Source organism: Anarhichas minor, unplaced genomic scaffold (genome assembly GCF_050575085.1).
Source record: "Anarhichas minor isolate MPS153535 unplaced genomic scaffold, ASM5057508v1 ptg000011l, whole genome shotgun sequence".
NCBI lineage: Eukaryota > Metazoa > Chordata > Actinopteri > Perciformes > Anarhichadidae > Anarhichas > Anarhichas minor.
In genome coordinates this window covers 8,868,889-8,882,963 of record NW_027466457.1, presented here as the reverse complement: position 1 = coordinate 8,882,963, position 14,075 = coordinate 8,868,889, and the positions used below count along the sequence as shown (strand labels likewise).

The following is a 14,075-nucleotide window of genomic DNA, read 5'->3' as shown; positions in this document are numbered from 1 at the left end:
GCTTTATAGGTTAGTTGTAAGCCATTAACAAGAAAACGTTTTGGGTTGCCAGACTGTGCTAAATCTTCCTCCAGCATGACACTCGCTTTGTCCAAACCATTGAATTCTTCTGAACCAAAAGGCCTGTTTGACCTCAGGTTAAAGGTGCTATGTACAAGTTTGGGATCATTTAGATTGCCTCTCAACGGCTCTCAACATGGCGGCGGCTTAGCCGGCGGCTCACAGGTAATGGTGCTAACTGTGCAAACTACGCCAAAAGTGCTGCCAGAGCTGAGAGGGTGGGCACTCGATTCCACGACGATGCTCACTAGTGGGGCACGCTCAAATGCACGAACATGCACTGAAACTTTCTTGACGGCGGGCCGGCTTTGTCGAGAAAAGAACGAAGAAGCTCAGATTACAACAGAGCGAAAGAGACCAGGAAGACATTATCACCTATAGCTTTACATAACGTTGTTTGCTTAACACTCTGAATATCTAGTATAACACCTTTAAAAGCTGAAAGGACAAAGTGTGTGGATTCTTTACAACCTGGCAACCCAAATGTTCTCAAATAGCTTATAACTGTTCCATGAAACATTTGAAAAGTATGTATAATCTATTAATAGCACCATTAACTACCTTTTATAAAGTGTCCTTTAGTAAAAAAGAAAAGAAAAAGAGGGACACATTTGTCTAAATTAAGTTCCTGTGCATTTTGTCCATTATTTTAAAGGGATTTTCTTTTGCATCACACGTTTTCAGCTTCAAAGTTCCACTGTTCGTGAGTCCGTTAACGTTAGACTGTGAGCCAGTCACTGTTACTGCAGATCTGCGTTTATCCGGTTTTACGTGGTGAATTTCAATTCACACTTTTAGCAGCAACGTTAAACTATAAGTCCAACGTGACAGTTTGTGAAAAAACATACAACGTCAACCTACAGTCACATTAAGTTGCGTTACATCGAGGAAACGTCAATCAAAAAGTCACAACTTGAGCTTTACACTGACAGATGGAAAAACAGCAGCAACCAACATTATTATGATGACCCTAAACTCACCACTGAGCCCCGCAGAGACGCTGCAAGACGCCGTAGAAGCAATATCGCGTTGTTTTAAGAAAACGTGCGTTATAAAGGCATCGATCTGAGCTGAAACTCACCCGCTGAGTCTTGAGTGCTGGACAGAGTCCTCCTCCTCCTCCTCCTCCTCCTCCTCCTCCTCCTCCTGTTCCTCTCACACTGTCCTGCCTCCGCCCGTGTCCCGCTCTGAGGCGTTCACTGCCTGCTCTGTGTCAGATATTCAATCCATGGGATTGCTGATTCAAAGTGCTTATACGACGAAATGTATTAATTTACAAGAAACTAATATTGATTAGAACCAAAGGACAATTTATCACACTGTACTATTGTGATCATTATCCACTGAATGGTTTGAAGTGGGAAATATGACTAACGAAGACTGTTAAAGGTTTAAAGTTCCCCATAACATTTTAAGGACACCTGGAGAGACGTATGCAGATGTTTGTTGTTTGGTAGTGTAGCCAGTGGTGGAAGAAGCATTCAGATCTTTTACTGAAGTAAAAGTAATAGCACAATGTATGAATAATCTGATACAACTAAAAGTCCTGCATTCAAAATTAATCAAAAGTACTCATTATGTGGATTGGGCCATGTCAGCATAATGCTTATTATATGATTGGCTGTAGTTATGGATGCATACATAGCTTTAATGTTGCAGCTGGTAGGCTTATTTTTTAACTATACTGCTGGGTAGCTAGTGCATTTCAAGTCTTATCTCTAGTTATCCATAATGATACATCATCATTTATTTGATTGTGTTTTGTATTATTAATTTGAATATCTAAAGTAAGTCAAATAAATGTAGTGAAGCAAAAAGTAAATTTTCCCTCTAAAATGTGGATTCTAATGTTCTCAAGCTTTACTAATTTTACTAACTCTTCTGTCAATTTCGTTTTTTATGATTGATAACTACCAACTATTTTTTGGAAACTTTGTTTCTTCAAATTCATTACTTTGATAAATTAAAAAACTTAATTTTTTTATACTTCACAATTCCCCCGATGTATATTGTGACCCTTTGGTGGGGCCTGACCTTTAGGTCGGGAACCACTGGATTAAACTAACAAACTGTAACGTAGCTAAAACTAGCTGCACCTGGACCAGCTACAATAGTTAAATAACAATTTAATAATGAGTTCAACCATCAAATAATATAATATCTCGTTATTGAGTCCTTTCACATTTTATACTTTAAGTGCATTTGGCAGATAATATTTATGTTCTTTTCTTTACACTTTTGAATGCACTTGTAATGTTGTTTGTTGTATTGGTACTTTCACCTAAATTAAGGTTTTGAGTACTACACTGTACTGTAGTGTATATACAATAGGTGTGTGATTTACCTTTCTATAAAACATAGAACATACAGACTCAAACTATTTGAAAGACATTTATTGCTACATTATCATTTCGACACATGCCTGTAGGCTACTTCAAACTGTACACACACTGTAGATGTTATGATAGGAGTATTACAGATTCGTTTTGATAATTATTTATTATTTGTTCAGCAGAGTGATAAGCAAACAAGACATCAATTATTCTGTAATACTGTATTGCTCAGAGCATGACATGTGGCTACATCTAGTAAAACTGCACACAAATGTTTTTTCTGTGTAAAAGTAAATAGAGAAATTATGAAAATCACAATATTTGTATAAAAGATAAGTTACATAACTTAAAAAAAAATGTAATGTTCTATGAAAAACTTAAACATGCAAAGAGCTTCGACTACATCTGAAGAACAATAATTACACTGAGAAGAGGATGGATTCTGTCCACCAGTGTATCATTAAGTGTAATCCTGTTAACAGTGCTATAACACAAATTTGTAACAAACATACAGATAACAGATGATGCCCACGTGTTAAAAGAACATTCTCGGAGATCTGTTCATTCACAGAATGGTCAAACTCCTGCAATACTCACACAAACACAAACTCTCACACACTTACTCACACACACACACACACACACACACACCACAGGACAAATGAAATCCGTTTTCTGAACACACAGATGTGGGAATGTCGGTCCTCTGAGATCGGTGGAAATCACGAGTGTACGTGGTGAATAGTGATACGCCGTAAAAATCAGTCCGAAAGTTATCCGGCTCTGCCAAAAAATCAAAACTGCAGATGAACCCTCGTCACTACTGGGTTTCATCCTTTCAGATATATTGAAAACAGACAGATAATCAATAAATGTACAAAATATGTACAAAACATCTGCAGCTTACAATGCATTTGTCTGTTACAGGTAAAGTTTAGGCACAAAGTTAGACTGATGATTGTTTAACGGAGAGAGGTCGACCTCCGAATTCAGAAGAAATGCTGGACCTCCAAAACAGCTGGATGTTTCCTGGGATGCTCTCCACTCAACAACATCTGAGACACAGAGATAATGGCAAAATTAGACCTTTTATACAAACATTATTAAAGTTGAGTTCTTTCCAAATATGGTTTGGTAGCGTTAACATTTGGTCAACAACAATATTAAAAACATATAACATGCATGCCTCATTTTGGAAAAGGATGAAAGTTTATCACAGATGTATGAATGTGTAAGTGTAACTGTGTAAGTTGATGTTATCTACTTTATGCTGGATTTGATGCAGTTGTTCAGATCAATGATCAGAGGTGGCCCATGGGGTTCGCTGCGACTGTCACACTGGGATTGAAAGCGAGATGCATGGACTGTGGATCGGTCATGAGTGCAGACGCCTTCTCTTCCTCTCTCCTCCGCAGACACGCTGCCTTCGGGTTCAGGTTCCTCTCTGTGGGATTCAACAGACAAGGAGTTAGCGTTTGAATGCATTTTAAAAACAGAAGCTGAAGATGCGTGGTAGTGCCTGGATATTATTCATTTTCATCCTCTCTGTAGTGCAAATTCAGGAATTTTTGCTCTGTGGAAACTGTTGAAAAATACTTTGATGAATTCTGCATTGGCTGTTGACCTTTCAGTCATTATAGCTCTCAGTGCATCACCAATTATTGTTGTGACAAACTGCTGTCATGGTGGCTTTTAAACCTGCTGTAATCAATATTTGTATAGATCAAGTTGATTACATGTGTTGTAAAATATCTCTCAATGAGAAATCCCCGGACAATGTTCACCAGACTGCTGTTCTTCTACTGTCGTGGAGCGTTTTAGCATCTTTCAGCTCATTGTTTCTGATCTTGTAATGTTTTGGTTCATTCTCTCAGCTCTCATCAGTGTAGCTTTTGGCCGTTGTTGGTGAAAAGGCCGCTGCACACTACCTGGCCAGCACCAAAAAATAGCTGGTGAACATAGTGGAGCATTAAGCTGCCAAAGATATTTCCCTCAATAGTTGGTGGGCACTGAAACAGAGCTAAACAGAGAGTGAGAATGAATTCTACGAAATATTACTCCAGCATAGTATTACAAAAGGTTTCAAGATTAGTGGTGCTGTTTACACTAAATTCCTTGATCTATGTTTGTTCTGTAACTTAAGAATAGTAACGATTTAGGTGGCAGAAGTGAAAATGAGTCTCAATCAATTAGTAATTAGTTGTGTTCAGAATGATGAAAACAGATGGAGAACAATTAGATACAAAATGGAAAACTATCGCAAACTATCATGTTTTTCCCAAATTAAGGACAGATTTTTAGGCATTCTTAGGCTTGAAAAATAGTGCACACAAAAAATATCCCTGGAGCAGAGGGTTGATAAGATTAATCAGAAATATGACCCCAAATATATGATAATGATGCCCAATGTCTACTAATTGTATAAAAAGTCAACTGAATTGACCTAAATGTCTGGATAAACTGCAGCTAAAACATGTTTAGAGTCTCTAACCAGCTGGTTAATCTGCTACACTGACTCCCAACCCCTTGTTGTAGGTTTCTATCTTATTGTCTCACTCCCCTTTACTCATTTGACTTTACAGAGACACAAGGCCCCATCTGAAGAAACCACTGACCTCTGACTTGTTGTTCCAGGTTGTGGATCACTGACACGGCCTGGTGCAGCACCAGCAGCTTGGTCTGGGGCTTCTCACTCTTCAGGTGCACCTCACACATGTGCCCCAGCTCCTTGAAGGCCTCGTTGATGTCCCGCACACGCAGACGTTCACGGGAGTTGTTGGCCATCCTCCTGCCGCGCTCACGCACGACCTTCTGCTCCGGACTCAGATCTTCATCCCCATCCTCGTGGATACTACAACACCAACGAGACATACATGAGAAGACGCTGGTAAGGATGCTCATTAATCTATTGTATGATTATTTTAAACATTCATGTTCTTAAAGTTGATATTCAAGCTTAAGTGGATCTAAGAGCTTCAGTGTGTCACACGTAAGAACAGAGTTATACTGTGGATCTCTCTGCCCTCTGCTGGTCACTGAGCTAACCTCATGTTGTTGAGTCTCCTAAGGTTATCTGATATATCTTCGTTTGTTCTGTGAAAAGGGCTTATATGTATTGACAATCTCATGTGATCAGGCGAATAATTAATTTACAAGAGTATTTCTTTTTGAAAATCATTTTTTAAGATGATCCTTTCTCAGTCCATAACCACTGATGGTCAAGAGATGCACTCCCTTTTTAAAGAAATCATTTTATTTTTAATCATTGTCTCGTTGCTGGAGGATTGTCCCCATATGTCTATTTATTGGTTTATTTGAACGGGACAGTGCACATTAATAAAAACATTTCTGCAAATGTGCCAGAGTTAGCCAAAAGGCTATTTTTCATCTGTAGTCCCAACCCATGTCGACATCGATTTCCCTCAACTAGATAATAGTTATGAATAAAAAGAAAAGATGTGCTCAGGCATCAGAGCTGATGTCCTGTAGTGACCTCTGAAACTCGAGACACCACTCAAATTAAACTGTGAGGCTCTCAAGATGTTCAATCTGGTTTCAAATCACTGGCTCATTTAAAATCGAATAAAATGACATTCTCCGTCATCAATGATCACGAAACGATCTGATGACAAAAATAGAGCTGAAACAATTGTTGATTAATGAGCAACAGAATATTAATGGGCAACTCATTTTGATACAGAATTAATTGTTTAGTTAATTAATTAATAATAATAATAATAAAAAAAACTTTGTAAGGATTTGCTGATTTTCTCAGTTTTATATATTTGTAATTGAATGAATATATTTTTTCGGGTTTGAGACTGTTGGTCTGACAAAACAAGCAATGTGTTTACTCTTGAAGTTGAGCTTGTAAGCATTTCTTTTCTCCATTTAATGGTCTAAATAATAAATTAGAAAAAAAAAATCAAAGTTGCAGCCCTTGTTACAATTATTAGTTAGTTCCACTTAGTAGCTACTAAGGGCTGTAACTCAGCCTGTTTTCTATTTTAGTCTTAATAGCTACCATGGACAGTGGTAGGATACTAAAAATATAACCCCACTACCAAGAATACACCTTCCTAACATTGATGTCTCTGCCGTTTCCTGGCAGCTCCTCTTTTTTCCCTCATTTAATTCACTGTAACATGAAGAAGAAAGATGAGGCAGAACTAAATAGGCTCGCCTGGACACAGCTGCCCTTCACATCAGGGGGTCCGACAGCGTTTTAAATTGGTGAAATAAGACGTCTCTAATTCTTACCTTTTTACTACTTTACTGTCACAAAATACTTTCTTTCTCAATTAATTTTTTTGGCATTGCAGATTATTATTCATGCCCACAACACTTTTTTCAGCACAATGAGTCCACAACAGATTCAGCAGCTTAAAAACAAAACCGTTTTTTCTTATTTTTTTTTAATATATATATAAATATATATATATATATATATATATACTTAGCAGGTAAGTGGGACTGTTTACCTGTTACTTCCACTGTTTTCTCCTTGTGTTTTGAGTTCGCTCTCATCATCTGATCTCTGGCTGTCAGAGCTGTGACTGGTGTGCATCATCTCTTCCCGTTCCCTGCTTTCCATCTTCAGCTCCAGATTATTCTGAACTCCAAGACCTCCTGTGGGAGATCACACAAAATTATTTAAAAAAAAAAAAAAATATATATATATATATATATATATATATATATACTGTATATATTAAAGCTGTAAGAGCTCTTAAGTATTTATGGCTCAAAGGTTCAAAAGTTCAGATATAGGAGGTGAGATTTGCAGCAGCCTCTACCTCCACTTTGCATGGGCTGAAGCGGGGTCCTCTGTCTGGCTGAGTACGGATGGCCATTTTGTGTGGGACTCTGGAAGGCTGAGTGGTTGTTGTTCATATTGACAGCTTCAACCTTTACGACAAACAAAGAAAAAGGGATGAGATAAGGCAAATATTCATGTGTTCACGAGACGGCAAGCCTGGCTCAGTCACATACAGTAGGTTTATACAACTTCCAGATCCAACCAATGGCAAAGAAGTCACAAAACCAACAGCTGCCTCCTTGTTTCCGGGTAGATCTCCCGCTCTACAGAATTAATTTAATCTCAGACAATCTTAATCCTTCCCTTAAAACTACTGAATACTCTCTACACATACCATCAATTCTCTTCAGGAATGATGATTCACTTCTAACAGACACATCATTTGGAAAAATAAAAGTGAGTGAATTTAATACCCCCAAAGGATTAGACTTAAAAAAAAACATTCCCCTGCATATACTTCAACTCCAGCTGGGTCAAAATCCCCTGGCCTGCTGAAAACATACTGGAATGTGAATTTTTACGATGCATGCGACCCTCATCACCCCACAGTGGAATTAGAGTCCGCACATAGCTCTCCACACAAGGGCAACGCGTCACAGCCCTCTCCCATTGTGCTCAGTTTCCTATTCCAAGGACAACAACCTTTATATGAGGAAAACATGCAGACATAGCGGGTGGAAAATTCCTGTAACTGAACACCAGCACACACACACACACACACACACACACACACACACACACACACAACATGGGGTTTCCATACACGCTGCCCTCTCCTTCCTTAAAAACTTCAAAGAAATGGTTGTTTAATGTTTACCATGGCTGAAGTGTGGCAGGGGAGCGGCAGAGTGCTGGCAGATCCCAGGTGGCCGTGGAGGTTCTGGTTTAGCAGGCCGTGGATGTCAGAGGGCAGGCCGGCCGTGGGGCCCACAGCGTGGTTCCTCAGGACGTGGATCACATCGTCCAGTCTGTCCAGTCGGTCCTCCACCTGAGACTGCAAACACCAACACAAAAGGTTATTGGTGGTATTTGCCAATCAGGACACAGTTTATATACTCTGAGTTAAATAAAGATGGGACCTTTTTGTTTTGCCAAATTTCAGCTCTAAATTCATTCTTTAAAAAAAAGAAAAAGCTGTTTTTTGTGCTCAGTTGTGCCAAAAACAGTGAAGTAAGTCACAAAGTAACAAAGAAAGGTATATGTTTTAGTTTGGGAAATAGTTCATTATTTTGGGAACTAGCATTATTCACATTCTTGCCTAGAGCTATCTGACAAAATTGATATCGTATCTGTGCGTTAAATATGAAGCTGCAGCCAGCAGCATGTTAGCTTAACTTAGCATTAAGACTGGAACCAGCTAGACTGGCTCTATTTCTTGCCCAGGTGCAGTGACTTCCTGGTCTTTTATCAATAAACTGTATGTGATTACTTTTCTCAGTTTGCCCTCATTTGTTGCCATTTGAAGTCTCTTCTGGATGTAATTATTTTTGAACATGGTCTTCTCAAGCCATAAGACAATTTTTACTATAATTATTGTTGCTGTTATTATTGTTGTATTGGTATTTTCATAATATCATACATTTTTCCAGGTATGTGAACATACCAATGCATTTATTCATTATACTGTTAATTATTGGTTTTAATATGCTTAAATATATTCTGGGTATTTTATATTGAATATATTATCCTTCTCAGTCTTACTTCATTATATTTGCCGCAATGCTTATATATATATATATATATATATATATATATATATATATATATATATATATATATATATATATATATATATATATATATATATATATATATATATATATATATATATATATATATATATATATATATATATATATATATATATATATATATATGCTCATGTTCTCTATAGGACACAATAATAATTTAATCTTAGACTTCAGGCATGTATCAAATTAGATCTTTACCAATGATATAAGTGAAGACTCATAGTGCGGTGACACTGGTGCCTGAACTGAACTCCGGTGCCACATGTTGGTACCTGAGAGGAAGAAAACAACCATATTAGACCATAAAAGGGTTGAAAAACACAGAATGTACATACATACTATTTCACTCTGGGCAGCAGCTATATAGCAGCACGTGTTACTCCAGTTTACCTGCATGTTCAGCTGCGTTCTGCAGCGGGGACGGAGACCTCACTGGTGTAGATGAGCTGGAGGGGAAGCTGCTGCTGGTGTGATCGGGGGAATAAATCTGGCAGCAGACAGGGAGAGAGAGAAGGAGGGGGAGGAGGGGGAGTCGGGGGAGTCGGGCATGGATCATTTTGAAAGCACAACTTGTCATTTCTGCGTGAGGTTTTACAGCTGCTGCCACAGCCTTTGGAGCAGGCTCGTAACATGAACTAAACTCATCAATTCTGGTCATTTTACTAGTCAGCAGGCAATAAAAAGTCCAGCAGCAGGAGCTTAGCCCTTCGTTATTATGCACTGGTCTGTTACAGGCAGGGACAAAGCACTATTTTCCTTTTGCATTATAACACTGGGGCTCTCAGGGCTTGGTCTGACGCTCTGGTCTGACTGTTTGAACAAAACACGGCATAGATGAGCCGTTCTAATTGGATTGAGGTGGTGCATACTTACAGAGGCCAGAGCTTTGCCCAAGGTATCGCCTGTCTGTGACCCTCCTGACACATGTCCCTCGGTCCCTGAGACTGAAGGAAAAACACCCATTGTAAACGATCACAATAGAGAGCAGACAAACTTGAGTTTAAATAAGCACTGAAGATTATTTTCTCCATTTCCTCACCTGTTGAATTCTCTGAGGTGTTGACTGGCGGAGTGCGTGACGCTGTATGGTTGCGGTGAAAAGTGGACATTGGTGGGAGACCCCTGTTCATGTCAGCAGCCATCACTGACGGTGGAGAGTAGTCCTGAACAGTAAGCAGACACACTATTATTATCAGCCGGGGTGAAAAGGGCGCTGTGCTGTCAACATCCAAGGTCCTGGAGGTAAATCTCACCAGGTGACTGTGTTGTAGTGGCTGCAGGCTGCTGTAGCTCCCCGGGTGTGTTTGGTGGTTTGTGGCTGCTCCCAATGCACCTTCATAGCCCTGCTGGTTCAGCCCATTTACAGCATTCCAGATGTCAGGCGAGTTGCTCATCCCCTCTAAAATAGGTAACAATATGTTACAGCCTGCACTGGAACAGCATCTCAAGCAGCCAGTCAAGTCATGAAGCTCGATGGAAACGATGAAGCCCTGTCTGTCAGTCAGTACAAACATCCATGTCCCCCTAAGGATGAATTTTACTTTGTTGATCTTCTGACTTATTATGTAGCGCCATAATCCGGTCAAATTTTAATCACTTTAGTTTTTGACCAAATACTTGAACTAACTGGCTGTTTTGGTATCCTTGCAAAGTCATAGTACTAATATTTGTATATGTCCTTAGATGCTGCTGGAGCTGGGCAATATATCGATATTATATATAACTAGATACTTGAGAGACTGTACTGTTTACAGTAAAGTGATGTAATTCTGACATTATCAGACACTTCGAGCTGTTCTATTACGTGTCTTTACCCACTGAGTCATTATACCCGTATAACCGATGATTATTTACCAAAAGTCTCATTGTGTAAATATTTTGTAATATTTCGGATCTTTTGAGCTCACCAAAGAAGGTGCTTGCAAACACATTGCTGAGGGCCTTGTTGGCCAGATGTGAAGATGAGTTCTGGTTGATGTCGTCATTAGCGGGAGACTGCCCATAAACCTAAAGAGAAGACAGTATTTAAGGCTTTGTTGACTTTAAACCATAACATAATGTACACAAACAATTATTTTCTACGTGTCTGGAACACTCAAACCAATCTTACTGGCACAACCGCGTGAATACTGTCAGTGTGAGCTGAAGCAACAATATTATAAAAACAAAGCAGAGAGCTGATGCACACTTAAAGCTATTGCGATAATCCATAAGCTGCAGATCCCTGCACCTCCTCATCCGGATTTAGGAACCATTCACCATGAGAAATCCCTGCCCTAATCATGATCAGGTTCGGCTGGCTTCAGAAGACTGGGATGCAATTCCCTCCCAAATATAAATTAAATTACAGGCCTTCCCACACTTTGTCCTCAGAACCAAACCAAACAGTGAACTGAGTGTCTCCCTAATGATGCCCTTCTGGAGGAAACAAAATATTGTAAATAGCAAATAGATCTAAGAATTTACCTAAAGATACCATTGGTTTTAACTGCAAAGCACAAGGCCAGAAAACCGCACATATGCACACGAAACACACCAACACATGCTCACTCACTCAAACACACCAAGAGGTCTGGGCTGCACCTGCACCTCCCTCGAATGCTTTGATGTGCCCCAGGAAATGAAAATAAACCTCCCTGCACAGCATCAATGGGGTGTCAGTTACCCGGACGACAAGTTCTGTAAAGCAGGCTATTAAAGACTCTCTTGAGTATGCTTGTGCAAGCACACTCACAGGCTCACACGCACACACACACACATACACACACACACACACACACACACACACAAAGACACACACTCTTAAGCCCACACACACACACACACAGCCGTGACCCTGGCTGGCAGGAGTCCCATGGTGATTGTGGGCTAGGCCAAACAGAGGAGCCCCTGCCGACACTGGGCCCGTCTAAGCCGCCATGGGCAGCATATGGTGGAGGATAAAGCCAATTGTCCTCCTTACCATCAGCATAGCAGGCGACCCGTTAATAATGGTCACACCCCCGCCCCAGCACGCCCTCTCTGGCCCCCGCTGGAAAGGGGCCGTCACCATGTCATCTTCTTTTAACATAGCATTGATTTAGGAGCCATCAATCACTGCATCACAAATGATAAGGGACTCTTTTCAACAAATAGAAAGCACAATTAATAGAGGATTGAAATACTATAAAACCTTCACATTTGCTTGGACTACTCATTTTTAACATGAGTCCTTTTTGACAACCTATTAAATGCATTTTTAAAGTTATTTTAATCTGGAAATATGTAATGTATGTAACGAACAGCTACACTGTTTTCGCCATTGTAAATGCACAGAGCATTACCATGCTAGATGAGTGAAATAACAACTGGCTATTCAGGGCCTATGCTGTGCTCCACCATGGCCAACTCCAGCCACATGCAACCAATTTTCTGCCTCTGTGATCCATGATGTCTGGATATGGTTAGTCTCTCAGAGATCAAAGCTGCCTTTGATAATGGCAGCAGTGGTGGAGGGACCGCACCGCTCCAACATAGCGGGGTTTAAATCAAATAGAAATAGCAGCAATCTGCTTCATGTCAAGATGTGTTCTGCTGCTAGGCTTGACTACACGGTGCTTAGAGAACAGGAAGCACGAGTCTCACTGGTGCATTTTAACACAAGTTTGTTAAAAAGCACAAGTGAGAGAGGTGTTACTGAATGATACGATTATTCTAGGTGCTTTTCATGCTTCAAGTATTGTGATTTGTGAGTAATCCCAATTTTAATTGTTATGAAATGGCATTCTTATGTGGATTAAGAGCTATTAAATATAACCACACAAGTGACCAATGGGCATCCTAGAGATTTGTACCTTACAATGTTACACAGACTCTTGTCCTGAATTAACTCTGGCAAGTTGCAACCGCTGAACTTTAAACAAGAATAAGCTTCATACCATGTGCTCAACTGCTGAAGGAAGTGACAATGGCACATTCAGCACAAATCATTGACATGACCACATCAAAACCTCTCTCCCACTGTTTCCCACTCTCTCTCTCTCAGACACACACACACACACACACACACACACACACACACACACACACACACACACACACACACACACAACGGAGAAAGATACACACACCAAATAGATAAAACAACCTTATAGCCCAACAAATGTTCTGTGCAGACGACGAAACATCCCCACTAATTCCGAAATGCCTCATTAAAAGGTGTATATGCTAAATGAGTTATAACATGTTGGGTGTCAGTTAAAGAACATTCTCTTCACCCACTATAAACAAATACAGATGAAAAACTGTGTTTCACTGTTCAAGTCAACAAACAAGCAGAACATCTGAGAAGACAATTAAAGAGTGCAACAGCCTCATCCACACGGTGTCATTTATCCGCTGAAAGAAATAAGATCGAAACATGCGTAAGAATTGTACTCACTGGTTTCATGTTGTAGCAATACATCAGTGAGTTGTTGCCTGTGCCGGAGACAGGATGAGCACAATACATAACTCCGTCTGGTTCAGTGCAAGGCTCTCAATACAGTCCACAAGCAGCTCGTCTGTCCGTATCTTTACTCATGTGTATGTAGTCCACATGCACTCCTTCCCCTAACCTACCCCTGCTGGTCATGTAGCTACCCGCAGACAACTTATGCAAATAAGGGCTGGACCATTGCAGGAATCAGAGAGGGGTGGCCAATGGCTGATGCTATCACTGTACTTACAAGCTTGTTCCACAATATTCTAAGCAGTGTTTTTTTATTTTAAAAAAAGAATAAACAAAGTCAGGTTGTAGTTTTTAGTGTTTAATGTGTGTTGATTAAGGAATCTGTTTGTGCAAAATGGCATAAAGAAAATATGTTGTTATAATCAGGGAATTCCCCCACCCACGCACGATCAAACACCTTGACCACACCAGATAAAAGAAGAGGGGGGAAAAAAGCCATCAGCAGTGTGTGTGTGTGTGTGTGTGTGTGTGTGTGTGTGTGTGTTGTTCAGCTGTCATCCTCTTTCTACGACTCCCTATGTTGGTGTAAAATCATATGCAAGCAAGCTCAGAAAACCCTGTAAGCAGTGATGACGCCATGAAGATGATCTCCTGTTAGACAGGTAGAGGTTTCCAGTAAACAG

General features: G+C 40.0%; 1 protein-coding gene across 1 annotated transcript; it reads right to left on the bottom strand.

Annotated features, from left to right (window-relative positions):
• Positions 1-2,461: 2,461 nt before the first annotated feature.
• On the bottom strand, positions 2,462-13,506 carry LOC142948053 (transcription factor 12-like). The gene is made up of 13 exons (XM_076089934.1): positions 13,384-13,506; positions 10,871-10,970; positions 10,217-10,362; positions 10,003-10,126; positions 9,837-9,907; positions 9,354-9,450; positions 9,162-9,235; positions 8,030-8,206; positions 7,190-7,301; positions 6,875-7,022; positions 5,009-5,244; positions 3,658-3,837; positions 2,462-3,448 (listed from the first exon to the last, which is right to left on the bottom strand). Exons 1-12 carry the CDS (start codon positions 13,450-13,452, stop codon positions 3,695-3,697), a joined length of 1,497 nt encoding a protein of 498 aa, XP_075946049.1. The 5' UTR covers positions 13,453-13,506; the 3' UTR covers positions 2,462-3,448; positions 3,658-3,694.
• Between the last annotated feature and the right edge of the window lie 569 nt (positions 13,507-14,075).

What these genes read in the sequence shown, in the direction of transcription:
- LOC142948053 (XM_076089934.1), bottom strand. Translation starts at nt 13,452, where the DNA reads ATGTATTGTGCTCATCCTGTCTCCGGCACAGGCAACAACTCACTGATG. An exon ending in GTTTGCAAGCACCTTCTTTG is followed by an intron (nt 10,363 to 10,870) that starts GTGAGCTCAAAA and finishes TACCTATTTTAG; the next exon opens with AGGGGATGAGCAACTCGCCT. An exon ending in GAACGCAGCTGAACATGCAG is followed by an intron (nt 9,236 to 9,353) that starts GTAAACTGGAGT and finishes TCTTCCTCTCAG; the next exon opens with GTACCAACATGTGGCACCGG.